The 19,044-nt window shown below is 45.3% G+C and overlaps 1 protein-coding gene and 1 long non-coding RNA gene across 3 annotated transcripts in view; one reads left to right on the forward strand and one right to left on the reverse strand.

Moving 5' to 3' along the window:
- LOC118004502 overlaps nt 1-6,064 on the reverse strand; it is a 49,946-nt gene extending 43,882 nt beyond the window's left edge. For both annotated transcript variants that reach the window (XR_004677604.1, XR_004677603.1), the window contains exons 1-2: nt 5,584-6,064; nt 4,922-5,146 (exon numbers count right to left, since the gene is read on the reverse strand). This is a non-coding gene — a long non-coding RNA (uncharacterized LOC118004502). The remainder of the gene's footprint in view (nt 1-4,921; nt 5,147-5,583) is intronic.
- ALPK2 (alpha kinase 2) overlaps nt 1-19,044 on the forward strand; it is a 120,547-nt gene that overhangs the window by 44,982 nt on the left and 56,521 nt on the right. The window contains exon 4 of the mRNA XM_034995875.1: nt 1,494-3,228. Within this exon, the coding sequence (XP_034851766.1) occupies nt 1,494-3,228 (1,735 nt within the window). The remainder of the gene's footprint in view (nt 1-1,493; nt 3,229-19,044) is intronic.

Consider the following 19,044-nt stretch of genomic DNA (forward strand, 5'->3'; position numbering starts at 1 on the left):
TTGTTGGCCAAGACAAATCCGAATATCAGCTGTGGCCAGCCTCAGCCACCCCTGATTGGCTTCTACTTGGGAACCAGATTATTAAAAACCAAGATATTAACAAAATTGGAATTAGTCTATGATTTTTGAAAATGAGGTGTGTGTGAGCAGGCACCCAACTATTATTTTTTTTTTTTTAGATTTTATTTATTTATTTGACAGAGGCAGAGAGATCACAAGTAGGCAGAGAGGCAGGCAGAGAGAGAGGGGGAAGCAGGCTCCCTGCTAAGCAGAGAGCCCAATGTGGGGCTCGATCCCAGGACCTTGAGATCACGACCTGAGCCGAAGGCAGACGCTTAACCAACTGAGCCACCCAGGTGCCCCAAGCACCCAACTATTGAGGGCTTATGAGCACATATGAGCTTGGGGAGACAGAGGGACGCCTTCGGCGAGAAGAAAGCGAGTAAGAAAGACTGTGTGCCATTGAGTGTCTAACAATGACCCTTCTAGGTTAGATATTGGTGCACATTTTATGTAAATCAGTCAATAAATATCTAAACATCACCTCTAATTCTGGCCAGACCACAGCTCCTGCCTTCTGAAAATGCTGATTGACTTCTGAGCAGGATAATGCATCTATGAGACCAGCAATGTTATAGCTACACTGAGGTCAAATGAATAAAGCAGTGCAAATTATAAAGCAAGTGTTACAAGTTTTTTATTGGGACTGCAGAGCCTGGAGGCCCTAGTGGGAAAGGTCAGCAAAGCCTGTTAGGCTTGAGTCAATAAAGGGAGGGGCCACAGGAATACCATCTCTCCTGGAGCAGGGAGAGCAGGCTCAGCATGATCCAGGATTCAGTTTCTTCCCTGCTGGGCCCAAGACAAACACCTGACTTGGCCTGTGTAAGTCAGGATGGCATGTGAACATGGGTTTCCAGCCAGAGGGGCTCATGGGGTGGGGTTTAGACTTCATAGTCATGTAAAATGAAGAGAAATGGCACCATTCTTCATACACATAATCCCAGTGTGGTATCTTTACAGCCTCCTGGCAAGAACCTTGCCTTCTCAGCACAGGCTTAAAAAGAGTTATTGCTTATGCTGTTCCACTGCAGGGGGTCGAATTCTTCAGTTGTTTGTGTACCATGTCTCACTCCAGAAAATGATGTTTTTTTTTTCAAATTCCCATAGCATAAAAAAAGACTTAAAAGGAGAGAAGAAGGAACTAGAATACTGGAAGCTTCCCCATTCATCTGAATAATTCTCAGCAGTTTTCAAGTTGGGGTAATATTGTGGAAATTTCTAAGGGAAAATGCTGAGCTTCCTGGGTTCTCAGCTCGAGGGCAACTGGAACTCGAGCTGGTTGCCTCTGACCACGAGCCCCTTTGCAGGGAGACCACAGATCTCTTTGCGGGGGGAGCAAAAACCATGGTGGTTTTCTGTGTGCCATGACGTGAGAAAGGTTGGCATGTCCGTCCAAACCCAGCAAACTTACCTGTGTATTCTCTTCCTCCTAGCTGTACCCCAGATGACGCTGCTGTTTACCAAATCTCCGCTAAAAACTGTTCCGGAATGATTTGCTGCTCTGCGTCTGTTGAAGTCCTGTGCTCAGCAGAGAACCCAGAGCTCTCTCCCAGCCCAAAAGATGGCGGGGGCACGGGCTGGAAACATGCAACAGAGGCATGTGCACAGGAGAAAACAAATCAGCTCGATGAGAAAGAACATCCTTGCAAGGGGGAAGAAAGTATCTCCGCAGGTACTCCCATGTCAGCTGATGCCCTCTCCTCCAAACTCAGCTGTCTATGCTCACTCCAGTTTTTGGTCAATAGGGGCACTAGGGCCTCCAGTCCTGAAAATCCCTTGGACGTTAAAGGAACGAGGCCAACAGAAGAGGCTCATGATCTGGATGATGCAGAGGAGGTTGCAGATGGGTTGCTTTTCTCTAATTCAAGTTATATTCCCGCTAAACAAAACATCTCTTGCCACAGGACCGTGCATTCCAAAGTATCGAGGCTAACGGATGGTGCCTTAAACAGTGATGGCCCTCATAAGGAAGTCTCAGACTCTGGGCAAGCGGAGCCCAAAGTGCAGAAATACATCAGCTTCAGCCGGCCCCTGTCGGAGGCGACCGCATCTGTCTGCCCAGGGGACAGGGCCACGATCAAGCAGCAAGTCAGCCCACAGGTGTCCAGCGAAGACTCTGACAGTGACTATGAACTTTGCCCAGAGATAACCCTAACCTGCACCGAGGAGTTTTCAGATGATGACCTAGAGTATCTGGAATGTTCCGACGTTATGACAGATTACTCTAATGCAGTTTGGCAAAGGAACCTGCAGGGGACTGAGCATGTTTTTTTATTAGAAAGCGATGACGAAGAGATGGAATTCAGTGCGTGTTGCCTGGGTGGGTGTGAGCATCTCCTCAGTGAAATGGGTTGTGGGCCTTGGGTGTCGGATGACACCAGGCCTATGGATGCCACCACTGGCTTCTGTGGTTATCACTCACAACCCCAAGAAGTGGGGGTGAGGAGCAGCCAAGCCTCCACCCACAGTCCCTCATCCCTGCAAACGGGGATGATTCTGACTTTGGGACCTCACCAGGACACAACGTCTACTGTGACAGACCAGGGGAGATATAAACCACCCACTGCTTCTGAGGCCGCTGAAAATGATTATCCAGGAATTCGAAGAGAAACCAGAGACAGCCACCAGGGAGGAGAGGAATTCACCAGTGACAATCTGCTAAACATGGATAAAGCAGTGATAGAGACGGCGATGAAGCGCTTGTCTGGTGAGTTAGAAAAGTCAGGGGCGAACCAGTGGTTGCAGATCGCAGCCGAGGAAAAAGTAAGGGATGAGGGTTCATTGACCAAGAGGGGCTCAGAGAAACCTGCCGGGGTGAGGCGGCCCGGCATGAGAGGAAAACCCAAAAAGCTGAGCTCCAACCGGAAAGAAAGCGCAACAGAAGGCACCCTTAATCTCCTCTATCCCAAAGAACCTGTTAAGCACCCACTAACCCAGAGTGATAAAAGAGACGGTTCTCATGCCGGAGTGCAAGCTGCCGAGTGGAATTCCCAGTTCCCTGAAGGAGAATCTGCCGCTGCAGCCAAAACCAAGCAAGAAGCAAAACCCCTGCAAACTGCCCCGGGCTCACTGCCCCGAGGAGGGAACTCAGGCTTCTCGGGAGAAGGGGTACCGGTCCAGAACCTACTTGAAACGAGCAGAGCTCCAGACTGCAGGGCTCATCCTCAGGTAAGGCTCCTCTTTTTTAAAAATTACTAGATGGAAGGTGTGTGTGTGTGTGTGTGTGTGTGTGTGTGTGTCTTCCCTTTATATTCACGATCACCGTACCACAGTGTAAATCAGAAGCTAGGAGTAGCCGCTGCTGCTGGGAAGGAGATCTGGTTTTGAAAAAAGGCCCAGATAAACCCTAAGCCATCCTAATTATAGCCAAAGACAGAAGTGAGAGGCACTAATGGGATTCCAGACAGCTGGAAAAAGAAATTCGATATTTTGTCGACTGCATGTGTTTTACCAGGCCATGTCCCTATTCAGAACGTTTTTCAAGCAAATGTGTTTGGTGAAGACTTTAAAAGGGAAAAAAAAATTCTCTGTGGTCATTTTTCAGGAGCCCTTTGAAAACGGTAAGTGCTGGGTTTAATCAGAATTCATCGTAAAAATGAAAGATCTTGGTGTGTCTCAGTGATTTGTAGAGTCCGCTTTCACGGTGCTGGAGAAGGGGGACAGAGTTGGTTTTCTGTGCCCAAAAATCAAAGTGGATTTGTGAACGAATGTTTGTTTTGTTTTTCTTAGATCACAAAGTATGAAAGAGGCTAAGGAAACACTGCCAGGAAATAAATTTGTTTCACCCTATTACTGATTGTGGGGGGTTTATTTGAAAGAGATGGAATTAAAAGAAATAGGGCACAAAAGATATTGTGTTTGATATGTGAATTTCTTGTATTTTTAATTTTAAACGGTCCCGAATGGGTTTTGGACTGATGTTGTGCTGTATGGTCAAGACTTTATTTTTGTAGATAACTACCTAAGAAAAGTTATTCAATTATTCTTACTAGACCTGTGTTCTCTCTCCCCCCAACTTCAGAGTAGGAACCTAGTGTTGTTTTTACAGATTGGACATACTCCAAAGAAAATGAAATATTCCCAAATGCATTCAGTTACTGAACTCTAGCTATGAAAAAGTAAACATGTAATACATTGGTTTCTAAAGACCCAGTCATAAAGTAGCCAATCTAAAAATCTCCAGATCTGAGGTAGCTTTTTCCTGAGCAAATTCTCTGCCCCATAAAAGTCACATTTATACTTTACTTTTTGCAGGAGAGCCAGCTTTATGCTATTTGGTTGTTTAACACCTACCACTGGGGTGATCACATGCCAATGACCACAGATGCCTGCCCAGGATAGGTTTATGGAGGTGGTTTAGCCAAAGGTTAATACAAAATGAAGTTGCAGTGTTAATTTTTTCATGTCAGTACACATAGCATTTCCTTTTCTATTCATAAAACGCTCTTCCTGGCTCAGCTAAGTACCTTGTTACAGTTGTTTATCCACATTGAGCATTTCACTGGGCAAATTATCTTCCTGATTAAAGGTGGGGGGGGTGAGGGGGGTAAAGTGGCCAAGGAAGAATACTTGGAGGGGAGGAGGCTGGTGACAATGTTAGTTTTAGACCCACCACTGGGGGAGACAATATCTAGCTTCCTCAACTGCCAACAATGAGAGGAGCTAAAGGAAGGAGCCCCCTTTGTCATCCTCGACTTGCACCCTAAACTGAATTCTGAGATCGGGAGTCCTGGTAGCAGCAAGCTCCATGCAGCTAAATAAAATGGGCCATCTCGAGAACCACAGTCGTCTGTCTGGTGCACATTCTTGTCTCCATCAAAGTTCTTGTGGGACTCTTGCTTGTACACTCCCACACACTCACCTCTCCAGCTATCGGCTCCGGGTCTGAGGTGCGTGTTTTGTGTTTTGTGGCATGACTCCAGCAATAACCTCAGACCCATAAAGGTGACTTTTTAGGAAGCTTGCATTCTGCAGGTAGTTGGGCTGTCTCTCACTTGGCTGTTTTCAGTAGCAGAGCCAGCCTCTCACTCAAGGGTGACCAGAAACGTGAATGGAAGTTGGAGATCCAGGGGCGGTTCTGTGCAACCTGAAGTTAGAAATAGGAGCTCTGTATCTGTGGCATTTATTTTCCCTTAACTAAAGCGGGAAAATTCTGCCCCAGGGCCAGGGGCATAGTGAGAGCAAATTCTTTTATCCATGTAGAAAGTTACTAACTGTAGGAGATGCCTATGTCCCTTACATGCATAGACAATATAAGCCAAATTTACAGCAAAGGGCTTAAATATCATTCTAAATGTGACACAAAAGCATGAGAAGCTCCCTGGGAGCTAAATCAGACTTTCTAAAAGTACTGCTGAAAAAAAAGTTGGTGAATCCTTCGATAAGTCAAAAAGACATTTTAAATATTTATTCTCAGACACCTGACGCTTGTGGGATCTTAAAATTCGAAATGGTTAAAAATCCTTGATTGGGGGGTAATATTCATAAATCTGCCCACTCTTGACTCTTGCCTGATGCACTTACCTTTAGGTGTCTTTTTGTAGAAACAGTGACCATCAGCGTATCTTTTAGTAGGTTGTCTTCATCTGTATATTTTAGCATTCTGAGGAAAAGTCCATACCTCTAATTCTGCATTTGAAGAACAAGGCTATATTATAGAATATCTCCTGCCTAAACATAGATCTGCAGGTGTATTTACCTCCTGTCTTCCCCTCTTGCTTTTACAATGTAAGACCATCTTGTGCTGATTTGTGTGGAAATAGTATTTACCCAGGCTAGGATTGGAAAGCCCCCAGTTTCTCTCCATTTATGGAAGATTCCAAAGTTAATCCCAGTTTGGAGTGGAAAACAGAGAGGGTACCCCAGGCTAACTTGAATCATCTTCAAGGATCACACTGCCAATCCTTCACCTTGGTTTTGCTCTTGCTTTTATGAGCCAACTCAGAGGCAAGGCCTGACGACCTGCCCATCTTAAGTTTCCTTCTAGCCACGCTGGGGTAAGATCATCCTCACTCTTAAATCAGAAGTGATGTCTGTCCTTCTGCATCACTGCCCAGCTGCACCCCAGAGAGATTTGCATTTCTCTCTGGGGTCGTGGGATCTCAAGTGTACAGTATGAAAGTATAATCTTAGGTTTTGAGAGTTAAGAACCTTCCTGATCAGGAATCAACACTAAGCATAGCAGGTGAGCTCCTTGACAGCAGGGAGTTTGGTCACTGTATTTTATTCATGGATAGGTCCCATGTCCTTGGAATCATGCTGGCCACATAGTAGGCACTCAAGAATTGAAAGAATAAGTAGCCACATGAGACAAGATTTAATTCCATTAATTCCGTAATGATCATTGGTCTCAACCACTTTATGGCCTTTGGTGTCATAAATACTTTCTTTGGTTCTCTTCACGTACCAATTTTCCACTACCAAATTGCTTCCATTGCTCTCTGGGCCCTGGGAATGGATTATTTTGTAGTAAAGTGTAAACACCTTGCACTTGGGTTCCTTTGTGTATGCTGGCGATTCACACATAACCTTGGCCTCATCAGTGCCTTGTTAGCTTTCCCAGATCGCTGCCTAGACCCAGGAAGACATTACCACATTCCCCTAACATTCAAGACCCTCTGCCATATTGCTTCCATCTGCCTCTGAGTGGCAAAGCAGACAAACACACCAGTTTCTTCATCTGGAGAACGAAACTTTCTCTCAGGTGTGTGGTGTTTCTTCTGTCTTCCTGCCTGGAATGCCCTCGCTTGGCTTGTTGCCAGATCAGCTCCTTTCGTCTTTCAAGGCCAAGATCCTGCAAGGTACTTCAGATGCACCTCACCCCCGAAGCACAATCCTCATCCCTAACTATGATTTCTCTTTCCACAGAAACCCAGCATTCTTGTTCGCATACTCTGTGTAAGGCTCTGGACCTGAGTCTGGGTCCTGCCCTACTACTTTCTGATTCTGTGACCTTGGGAAAAACGACCTAAGCTCTCCCAGGCCCAGTTTCCTCATCTAAAACAGAAAACAGAAATGATAATAATAATAATAATACCTTATAGAGTGTTGTGAGGATTAAAGTCTTGCATGAAAAATGCTTATCATAGTACCTATTTTGCAGTTAACATTTAATGAGTGTTATTTTTATTTTGGTTACTTTTTTAAAAAAGATTTTATTTTTACTTAAAATTAATCTCTACACCCAACACGGGGCTCAAACTCACAGCCCCAAGATGAAGAGTTGCATTCTCTACTGATTGACCCAGCCAGGCCTCCCTGTTATTTACTTCCTTAATACTCTGTCCTTTTCCCCCATATTAAAGACATACCGAGGCCTGGCTGTGAGTGGTTTTATACCTTTTTTAATTGAAATTTTCATTGAGATAATTGTACATGCACACACAGTTGTCAGAAACAGCATGAGAGATCGTTATACCCGTTGCCCCGGTTTCCCCTACAGTAACATTTTGTAACATTATAGCACAATGTCACAACCAAGATATTGATACTCATACCATCTAGTGATCTTATTCAGATTTTCCCAGTTTTACTTGTGTGTGTGCGCACGCACGCACGCGCATGAAGATCTCTCAAAATTTATCATCTGTGTGGGCTTGTGTGATAAATGCAGTGTGAAACTTCATGCTAATTGGAGTTCAGCCTAGTAGCTAGGCAGGTGGTACAATAACACAGTATATGGCAGCTTGAAATGGGCATGGCCATCCAGTCACGGGCAGGACACATAGTAGGTCTCCAGTAAATAGATATATTTTTTAGCATAGGAAAATATCAAGCAGGGACACCTGGGTGGCTCAGTCAGTTAAGCGTCTTCCTTCAGCTCAGGTCATGATCCCGGAGTCCTGGGATAGAGTCCTGCTTTGGGCTCCCTGCTCGGTGGGGACCCCGCTTCTCCCTCTGCCTGCCCCTCCCCCTGCGTGTGCACTCTAATAAATAGATAAAATCTTTAAAAAAAAAAAAAAAGGAAAATATCGAGCAGATAATCTAAACCTCCTTGTAACGTAGTTTTCATCTCTGGGACAGAGCAACCTGAGATTTGAGTTCATCTGCATAATAAAATGCACCCCCTCCCCCAATAACAACTGTTCAAACAGGGATAAGCCAGCTCTCTACCGATGATAGGAAGGGCCGAAGTTTATAATTACTCAACTCTTAGCAAGCAGCAGTCAGGCCTCTTGTCAACACCACCCCGCGGTTGACCCGGCAAGTAACACAAACATTTGTTTTGTTTTTAATCACGAAGCCTACCGTGCCACTTCTGCCAAATACCGTTACTGCCCTGCACCTGCAGGATCCGCTGGTGCCTTGGCTCCCCGCGGTTAACTGTACTCAACGATTGTTAAATAATCAGTGGAGACTCACTCGAACCTCCAGCCCTGCTACTCACAGTGCAGTCTGCAGACCAGCTTGTCAAAGTACAGACCCTCAAACCCTGCCCCAGCCTCGTGAAATCAGGATCTGCATTTTAACCTGATTCCTGGGTGATTCATATACACACTGAAGTTCCAGAAGCTCTGGTCTACAGAGGGGAGAGCTTTCTCAGATTAGAAAAGACCCTAACCCAGAGGTCTGGCTGGCTGGCTGGGACCCTAACACAGTCTGATTCCTGAGTTTGGCCCCCAGAGATTCTGATGTAATTTGGTCTGAGTGTGGCTTGGGCCTTGGGGGTTTTAAAAGCTCCCGGATGGTTCTCTGTACCCACAAATTTGAGAATCTTAGCTGTGCTTTAGAACCATCCCTGTTATTTTCTAAATGTAGAGATGCCTAGGCTCCACCCCCGGAAGTTCTGACGTCAGTAGTCCTAGGGTCCTAGGGCTCAGGCTTGTAGACCTGCAGCCCTTAGTGGAATGGAAGGGTCGCCCTGGGAGGCTCCAGGTTGAAGACCCGAAGAGCAGGGCTGCAGCCTGCAGGGAGCTGAAGTTTATACAGCTCATGAAAGCACTCTGTCAGTGAGTCGGGAGCCCCTTGCCCCAGATTTCCCTCCAATCTTAACTGAGGAGCCCAGCACCAGGTTATTCAGTACTACTTTTGAAACAGGCAGTGGGTATTCGCCACCCAGAAGATGTTGCTGTTCTCGTGACATATATGCATTCCGGAAATACCTCCTATTCTGCGAAAAGCACAGCCTTTCAATGATCAGGGCTTCTGGGGAAAATAGCGTTCCCTGCAGGTCGCTTCACAAACTGGTCATTGGAAAACCAGAGACAGAAGCAAAAAAATGTGTGCAGGAAGTCCCCTTGGACGGTCCAGGGAGGCAGCCCAGGTTGGCCGTGGGTTGCTAGGGCAGATATTTAAACTACACCAGATAACTGCGTGGAAACGTTGGCAGCCCTCATGTTAGGCAAGTGGGAGGGTGCTGAGGCCGCAGGGACAGGAAGGGGATCTCCACGCCAGCGTGGCTGGGCCTGGGAGGGGGCGTGCAACCTGGCCTCAGACCCACCGGCCTAAAGTGCCCATCTCAGGAGAGAGGAGTGCAGGACAGGCCTCATTTTTAATTTTATTCAAATACGCCTAGAGTTTCTGCTGCCCGTGCAAAAGTTGAGTTGAAGGCTCTTCCCTTTCCAGCTCAAGATTCTCTACTTGAGGGCGCCTGGGTGGCTCAGTCGGTTAAGCGACTGCCTTCGGCTCAGGTCATGATCCTGGAGTCCCGGGATCGAGTCCCGCATCGGGCTCCCTGCTCGGCGGGGAGTCTGCTTCTCCCTCTGACCCTCCCCCCTCTCATGTGCTTGCTCTCTCTCATTCTCGCTCTCTCAAATAAATAAATAAAATCTTTAAAAAAAAAAAAAAAGATTCTCTACTTGACCCCAGCGCTTCGGGGGCCCCTTGGCCTAGGACAGACCACGTAGGAACCCATGCAGCATCTACATCACAGCGACGTCATTCCCCTACTCACCCATCTCAGAGGGGTAACCCGTTACAGATCCCGTGCTGGAGCACAAGACGCCCCGGGGCCCACGGCCTGCCTCTGCTCGGGGCTCAAGGCAGTGCGGCTCCCCCCGGAGGGCCTGGGTTATTTGCACCAGATTCACCTGCTAGGGTGCATGTTTAGATCTCTCAATTTTACCTCAGGCTTGTTGAATCGGCATGTGGAACCAGCGCTGGAGGTGGTTCTCTGGGCAGTACAGTTCCAACCATGGGCTTCATGAGACCGAGATCTCGAGTGAATACTACCACCTGAGGTGTTCCCATAAAGAATCACAGGATTCTGGACGTAACAGGAAGTGTCGGGCTTATCAAGTGTAACCCCTTTGCCCTAAGAGGGAGAAAAACCCCTCATGATTTCGATGTTTCTCTGCTTTCTACTTGGCTTGCTCTAAATGCAGCCTGTTCCTCACCTGTCCGGCAACTGAAATAAATACAGATCCTGACTTATTGTAACTAATCCAAAACAGGTGTGCCATCTACAGCTGAGCTTTATTTTAAGGAGTAGTTCAGCGACCGGAATTTGGGCTGCAGCAGTGGAAGCGGACGGAGAAGGGTCGCGTGGCTGCTTGGGTGGGTTTAAGTCCTTGTAGCAAATCTCTCACCACTGCCTTGGATGGGAGCTGCGTGCCAGAGACATGCCTTGTTGGTGTTTTTTGGCTATGACGGAGAAAGAACTTGCTTCACTGATAATGGGACAGGAAAAATGTTGGATTAACTATCCATCTATCAGTATAAGGTGGCAGAACAGGGTGGGGGCAGCCCTCAGTAGATCAATAGATAAACCAAAGTAGAGAGTACAGAATCAGGCCCAAGAATATACTGGAATTTGGTTTATGATGGAAATAGCCTCTCAAGTTTTAGGAAAGAAACAACATCTTCAATGCTGACATGATTAGCCATCTATGTGGAGAAAAAAAAAAAAAAGACCAGTACTTTTCGGTGGACCCAAATAAACTCCAGATGGATCTTTGAGTCAAATATATTTTAAAAAGCCCAAAACTATAAACTACTAGAAAAAATATTGGAAACTGTTTTTATGAACTTGAAAGCCATAAGATCTTCTTGGGACACAAAGGACGAAAAAGAAAGGAAGAAAACATTGATCATTTTGCTTACATCAAGTTAATTTCTATATAACAAAAAATGTCATAAACAAAATTAAGTGAAAGTGAGATACTGGAAGAAATATGTAGGACATATGTAACAGACGAAGATTAATTTCCAAAGTATATGAAAAGCAGATAAGAAAACATATCCCTAATGGTTGAATTTTAAGGGAAGTAAATAAATACGAAGTTCATAGACTAGGATATACAAATGGTTACTAAACATGTGAGAGGTTCAACCTCATGAGTAATTAGGAAAATACAAATTTTAAACATAATATCTCTCACCCATCAGGCAAAAAATTTACAGGATGGGAGATAAGATCAAGGTGTTGAGACTATGGAGAAATGGGTACTTTGTCAGCAAGCGTGTAGCTTGTTGATATCTTTTAAACTTAAAGAGGGCATTACCGGCTATTCTGCAGTTTCATGGGCCCAAGGAGACACGTACCATGATGTAGGGTGAGAAAGGTATATTACAGAATGATCCACAGAACATGGTACCATGTATGTACCCACCCCGAACCAACCCATAACCATATATGTCATTTGTACCTATACATGGGAGTACATAAAATTATCTTTGTTAAGTGTAGAAGGATCCACACCAAAGTGACAACTGTTGATAACTCTGGGAAGGGACACAGGAAACTTGCATTTGGACCATTGATTAGTAATGTTAAGAGTTTTAAAGGAAACTATATTCATTTGTTCCTTGTATTATTGAAAACTATTTTTTAAAAAAGGAGACTAAACGGAGGTCTAGGAATCCTTGATTTTGGTCCTGGTTCTACCATTAACCAGCTTTGTGTCCCTGAGCCCATTTCTCCTCTTCCTTGGGCCTCTTCCCTCAGTTTTTCCTTAAACTGAAAGGGTTTGAACATGAGGATCTCTAATTTTCCAAGGCACGAAAGTCCTGTGAATCCCTAATTCCATATCAGCTGCCAAAATAAATACCAAATAGAGTGGAAGAAAATGAGGAAAGCCTTTCTAAGCATAAGGGGGAAAATCGACAAACCTGACAATGTAAGAATTCTGCATATTAAAAAACTCAGAATTTAAAAACAAATGAAAACTTAGAAAAATACGTACTAGGGGTGCCTGGGTGGCTCAGTCGGTTAAGCGTCTGCCTTCGGCTCGGGTCATGATCCCAGGGTCCTGGGATCGAGCCCCGCATCGGGCTCCTGCTCAGCGGGGAGGCCTGCTTCTCCCTCTCCCACTCCCCCTGCTTGTGTTCCCTCTCTGCTGTCTCTCTGTCAAATAAATAAATAAAATCTTTAAAAAAAGAAAAGTACGTACTGGTGATGTATAGACAAAGAAATCAGCATAAGAAAGCATGAACAGCTTAATCCAATATAGGCAAAGGAATCATAGTCAATTCATTAAAAAAATGTAGAGTTATGTCATAAACTTAATCAGCTGACTTCCTTCACCGTTCCTTCCTTCGTCAGTTTTCAGTGATTGCTTTTGAAGTGATAATATCTCCATCTGATAAGACTGTGAGGAAAGAGGCTTTCTTCTACTCTGCGGGTGGAAGTGCAAAGTGGTATCATCTTTCTGGGTGGCAAATTGGCAATATTTACTAATATCTTTAAAATGCGAACTTTGGCCCAGTGATTTCGCCAAGTGCGGTGATGAGAGCTGTAAGAGCTAGCTGGACAAGAGTGTCTATTGCAGCATGACTTGTAATAATGAAACTTTGGGAACAATCTAGATCTCTAACAGCGGGGGTAGGGGGATGGTTAAATATTGTGGTACAAAATCCTTTGGAACACCACACGGCCGTTACAAATCATGCTTTGGAAACATTTAAGGGTATGAGAAAATACTTGCAAACAAATGACGAAGCAATATATATGTAGTCTCTTCCCTTGAAAACCTTGGGTGTCATGAGAGAAAGCTCCAGTTCTTCCCCTGTGGTCCCATGGACCCTAACTAAGCGAAACCCCCGGGCACTTTTCTATTCAACGCCTTTACACCTCGCTGCAATTTGAGCATAAATAAGTCAGGCTCAAAGTCACTTACTGAGCTCTTGCCGAAGGGAACTGACAAAAACTGGTGGCTTTTAAAAGGAAATAGCCTCGAGGGCGTCTGGGTGGCGCAGTTGGCTAGGCCTCCGACTCTTGATTTTGTCTCAGGTCATGATCTTGGGGTCCTGAAACTGAGCCGTGTCAGTCTCTGTGCTCAACGGGGAGTCTGCTTGAGATTCTCTCTCCCTCTCCCTCTGTTCTTCCCCACTCCCTGTGGGCTCTCTCTCTTTCTAAAAAATAAATATAAATAAAAGGAAATAGCCTCTATTCTCTTCTCCCAGCTACTTTACAATACAAATAAGCTCCATTCCATTTTTCTTGAAAAACAGCCTATATAATACTACAACTTTTCTAAATCCCTTAAGAGACTGCCCCAAATGTAGCAAGAGAAGCTTTCTCTTTGATCAGTGAAAATTAGTTCTCTCAGATGCTGAAAGTTAAATGCTGAGTAGAGGCCCTATGAGCATCCAGGGGGCCTAAAAATGAGTTAATACTGTTAAAAATAGAACCCATAAATATGGATAAAACCCCCTTTCTTACCATTTTCCTAGAACCCTATATGGTGAGACTGTATTATGTGAGATGTCAGATTTCCCCAGGAGGAAAGCTACTCTATAATGGTAAGCAAGGTGTCCTGAGTGTTTGTGTCCCCCCCCATTCATATGTTAAAGCCCCAACTCCCACAGTGTTGGTATTTAGAGGTGGGGCCTTTAGGAGGTAATTAGGTTTAGATGAGATCATGAGAGTGGAGACCCCATGATGGGGTTAGTGTCCTCATAGGAAGAGGAAGAGAGATGAGAGCTGGCTCTATCTCCCCTCTCTCTCCCTCCTTCCCTCCCCCCACTTCATGTATGTGCACATGTGTGTCTCTCTCCCTCTCTCTCCCCCCTTTTCCCTCTCTCTCCTTCCTTCCCTCTCTCACTCTCCCTCCCCTTCTCGGTCTCCCTCTCTTTGTATATGTGTTTCTCTCCCTCCTCCTCTTCTCCCTCCCTCCCCTTCTCTCTCTCTCCTTCTGTGTATATATCTCACCCTCCCTCTCTCCCCCCCTCCCTTAACCTCCCTCCTTCCCTCCCTCTGCTCCCTGTGAGGACATAGCAAGAAGGCAGACATACGCAAGCCAGGAAAAGAGTCCTCACCTGGATCTGCACTGGACTCCAGAACTAGGAGAAATACGTTTCTGTTGCTTAAGCCTCCCAGGCTATGGCATGCTGTTCGAGCAGCCCAAACAGACTGAGACATACGGTCACCCTCAGAATTCCGAGCCCCAGGTAATTTGGGAGCCATTCAGGGCACTAATGTAGTAAATTACTACAAAGCATGCCTATAGTCCCCAATAGCTTTCATTTATACCTAATTTAAGCCAGAGGTTATTCACCGGGAGCCTGGAAGTTCTTATAAATTATGATTTGGGTATTTTTGTGCTCATTGCATGACACTTACATGGTGCTTTAATAAGGCATTTTTCTGAGATGGGATTTTTGTTTACCAAAACCAAGCAATAAGCCAGTCATACCGGGCAGATGTGTAGTTAGAAAGCATGATGAAGAAGCTGTTGTGGGGGTGTGCTTTCTGATCATCATCTCAAGTTCTGTACCTGGTCAAAAGTTTGCACTGACTGGAGGGAGAAACAAGTGTCGTCATCCGTAAAAATAGTAACCATTCATAGCGTGTTTGTGTGTTCTGAGTACTAGGTTGATGCCCTACGTTTGGTAGTAATCCCTATAATAAAAGTGTGAGCTGACCCACAAAGCTCCAAGAGGTTAATTAACATGCCCACGGTACATCTATTTTAAGTGACAAAACTGGAATTCACATTCACTAAGGAAATCCGATCAGCGCAGCACAAACTGAGGCTGAGGATTATGAGGGCCAGTGCATTCTGATGGACGGTAGAGTCAGAATCCTTCGGGTCAAAGAACCCCATTGATTGACTCCAGCATCCGGATGGTGTGCGAAGTTACCGAATTGTCCCCAAGGCAGATGCAGAGAGCACTGTGCCCCAACACTCCTCAGTCACCCGGGTTTCCCTGCAGCTGCGGTGAAGACAGTTTCCAGCTCCCCTGCCTGAGGCCTTTCTTCATGGCCTGGGAGGTTGTTTGGCCACACAGGACAAGGTGGCTGGAAGTAGGAGACCTCACTTTCCCGTAGGATGATTCTAAGGCAGGTGCCACACAGTTTGGGAGCAGTGCCCCGTGGGATCCGGCCCCTGTGTCTACACCTGGACCTGTTCGGTCCCGTGCGGGCTCCTCCCTTCCCTGACTCACACTCCTCTTCTTTCGTGCTCCCTGAGGTCACCACCCTGAAAGACTCACCGCATTCCCGCTCTTGTCTCACGGTCGGCTTTTTGGAGGGGACTCAAATTAAGACCACTTCCTAAAGCCTCCAGTTGAAGGTTGAATCTTCCATCCCTGGAACACAGAGGGGACTCCCTTGAAAGGCTTGACTGTGAAGGCATCTGGCTGATTCCTTAAGGCCCGGTGTTCAGATGTCACTCATTTCATAACACGTTCAGAATCCTAATGTCCCTGCCTAACCATCCTGCCCTGATACACTCCCTCCGCCGAAGTCCTATGGCTCTTCGCTTCACTGACTTAGAGGCTTTGCTGCAAATGACACTGGATTAGACAGACAGTATAATTGTCCCATGATTGCTCATGGGCCAGGGGCGAGCCTTACGGAGCACACACAGGGCCTGATAGTCAGAGATGCCCAATACATGTTGAGTTGAACCCTGGCACGTGGTCGGACAGGCCTACTTGTGAAAGGGGATTTCAACTCAGCAAGTGTGACAAGAGCTTCAGAAACCAGAGTCATATGAAAAGATTTGAATTGTAATAATTCATTTCAAACCGTACAACGGTACGAATGTGGAAAAGGAGTGTTTTCGTTTATTAGGGTTGCCATAATAAAATACCATAGACTGGCTGGCTGAAACAACAGAAATTCGCTTTCTCCCAGTTCTGGAGGCTGGACGTCCAAAGCCAAGGAGGTAGTTGGCCCAGTAGGTTTCTTCTCGGGCCTCTCTCTGCGGCTTGCGGATGGCTGCCTTCTCACAGCATGTGTCTGGTGTTTATGTCCCAATTTCCCTTTCTTGTAATGACACCAGTCATATCGGATTAGGGCCCACCCGAATGACCTCATTTGACCTTAGTTACCTCTTTAAAGGCTCTACCCACAAACATCGATCATTCTGAGGTACAGGGGTTAGGACGTCAACATATGAATTGGGGCGGGGGACACTTTTTAGCCCCTAACGAGTAGTCTATAAATCTCTCATAGACCATTTTGGGGGCATATGTCAATAAGAACGAAGATCTGGAAAGTCAGTATTTAACTATCTCAGTCTGAGAAACTCCCACCATTCTGGAAAAGCAAATACACCCAGTTTCTTCTTATGGAATGAGGGTGAGCCAGAATGCTGGCTGACGGACGGTCCCAGCAGGTTGTCCAGACCCATGAAACACTGTGGGAAGCTGAACAATGCCTCCAAAGATGAGATCCATGCCCCCCATTCCTAGAACTTGTGAATATATTACCTTACGTGGTGAAAGGGACCTTGCAGATGGAAGTTAGCTTTTTGATATGGGGAAATTACACTGGATTATCCAGTGATCCAAATGTAATCCCAGGGGCTCCTCTAAGTGGGAGGGAGAGAAGAGGGTCAAAGTCTGAGAAAGTATTTCAAGTCCCCATGCTGCTGGCTTTGAATTTGGAGGAAGGGGCCAGGAGTCGGGGAATGCAGGCAGCCTCCAGAAGCTGGAAAAGTCAAAGAGATTCTCTTCTGGAGCCTCTAGAAGGAATGCAGCTTTGCTGATACCTTGATTTTAGCGCCCAGTGAGATCCATGTTGGACTTTGGACTTGCAAAACTGTGAGGTCATAAATTTATATTCTTTTAAGTGACTAAGTTTGTGGTAATTTGTTAGAGCAACCACGAGAAACTGCTACAGACAGAAAAGGGTAGTTTAAAAACAAAGTACCTCAAAGCAAGTCCGGGGATATCTTTCTTCAGGTCTTTTACTTCAGACATCAGAGAAGGAACCCATTCATGACACAGACTTTGCAAATTCCAGTTGTCTTTGGCTTAGGAAATCTGATGTGGAAGAGAAAACAAGAAAAATGGCAATCTCTACCCCAGAATGAGGCCGGCTTAATTTAAAGTAAGTATAACAGGGGCACCTGGGTTAAGTCGGTTCAAGTGTCTACCCTCGGCTCAGGTCATGATCCTAGAGTCCTGGGATCGAGTCCCTTGTCGGGCTCTCCCTCTGTGCTCTCTCTCTCTTAACTCTCTCACTCTCTCTCAAGTAAAAAAGTAAAATCTTTAAAAATAAATAAATAAAATAAGTATAACATTTGGGAACTTAGGAAGCCTCAGAGAGTGAGGACAGAGCCATGGACTCCACAGCTAATCCACTCTGGAATTCCTGGGCCCTTTCGGGACTCTGCCTAGATCTCCAAGGGCACGGGCTCAGGTGTGCAGAGGAGCTGAGCACACCTGGGAGGTGGCTGGGCTCCAGGGAAGGCCACGCCCACAGTGCGTAGAGGAGGCCAGGAACCCCTGAGCAGCCTCCGGCGCCGGCCTCCTCCAACCTGACCCTACTGACATTTGGAGCTGGATAGCTCTTTGTTACGGGCAACTGTCCTACACATTGTAGGATGTTTAACAGCATCTCTGGCCAATCTCACCCCACCCCACCCCTCTGGCTACTTCTCACCTCCACCCCAGCTGCCAACGAAGAATACCTCTGGACATTGCCACATACCCCTGGGGAAGGGGCAAAAATGACCCCATGTCCATTAGCTCTGGCTAAATTCTGTACCCTCACGGGTGACAAGAGAGGAACAGGTAAGTCATCTAAATCCAGGCTGTCCAATACAAAGGTAACGCAAGCCACATACACAATTTTTTGCATGTCCACAAGTTGAGCAACCATCACCACTATTTAATTCCAGAATATTCTCATCATCCTCAAAAGAAACCCATACCCATTAACAGTCATTTCCTATTCTCCTTTCCCCCCAAGCACTGGGCAAACCCTAATTTCCTTTCGGTCTCTATAGATTTGCCTATCCTGGATATTTCATGTAACTGGAATCATGCACTATGTGGCTTTTGTGTGTCTGCCTTCTTTCACTTAGAATATTATTATCAAGGGTCATGCATGTTGGATCATCTAGCAACACTTCATTCCTTTTTATGGCTGAATAAGGTCACACTGTATGGACATACCACATTTATTTTCATCCATTCATCAGCTGATGGACATCTGGGCTGTTTCCACTCGGTAGCTATTATGGATAATGCTGCTATGAACATTCAAGTACAAGGTTTTTGTGTGCACATATGTTTTCAGTTCTCTTGGGCGAATGCCCAGGAGTGGGGTTGCTGGGTGACTTTACATCTAACTTTTTGAGGAACGGCCATTCTGGTTTTCAAAGCAGCTGGACCATCTACATCCCTACCAGCAGCATCGAGGGGTGAGCCACACACAGAAATTTAATTTTTTTGGAAGCTACATTTTAAAGGTATAAGACACAGGTGAAGTAAGCTTTAATTTTTTATTAACTAAATAATTTAATTTTTTATTAACGAAATACAACCAAAATATCATTTCAATATATAATCCATATAAAAATGAATGAGATATTTTGCGTTCTTTTTTTTCTGGTATTAAGTTTTCCAAAATTTTACACTTACATTGTATCTCAATTTGGTTGCCAGCTATTCACTGGAAACACTTGATCTGTATTTAGATTTCATGAAATTAACAGTTGAAAGAGTAGATTCATATACCCAAATTGCTCCAAACCTCCTTAAAAATTTTACTGTATGTATCACACATGTCAGTTTTTGAATTTACATGTCAATTAGTAAAAATTAAATAAAATTTAAAATTCATTTCCTTAGTTGCTCTAGGAACATTTC

The sequence above is a fragment of the Mirounga leonina genome, unplaced genomic scaffold, assembly GCF_011800145.1.
Source record: "Mirounga leonina isolate KUSES-001 unplaced genomic scaffold, KU_Mleo_1.0 Mir_93, whole genome shotgun sequence".
In the NCBI taxonomy this organism is placed as follows: Eukaryota; Metazoa; Chordata; class Mammalia; order Carnivora; family Phocidae; genus Mirounga; species Mirounga leonina.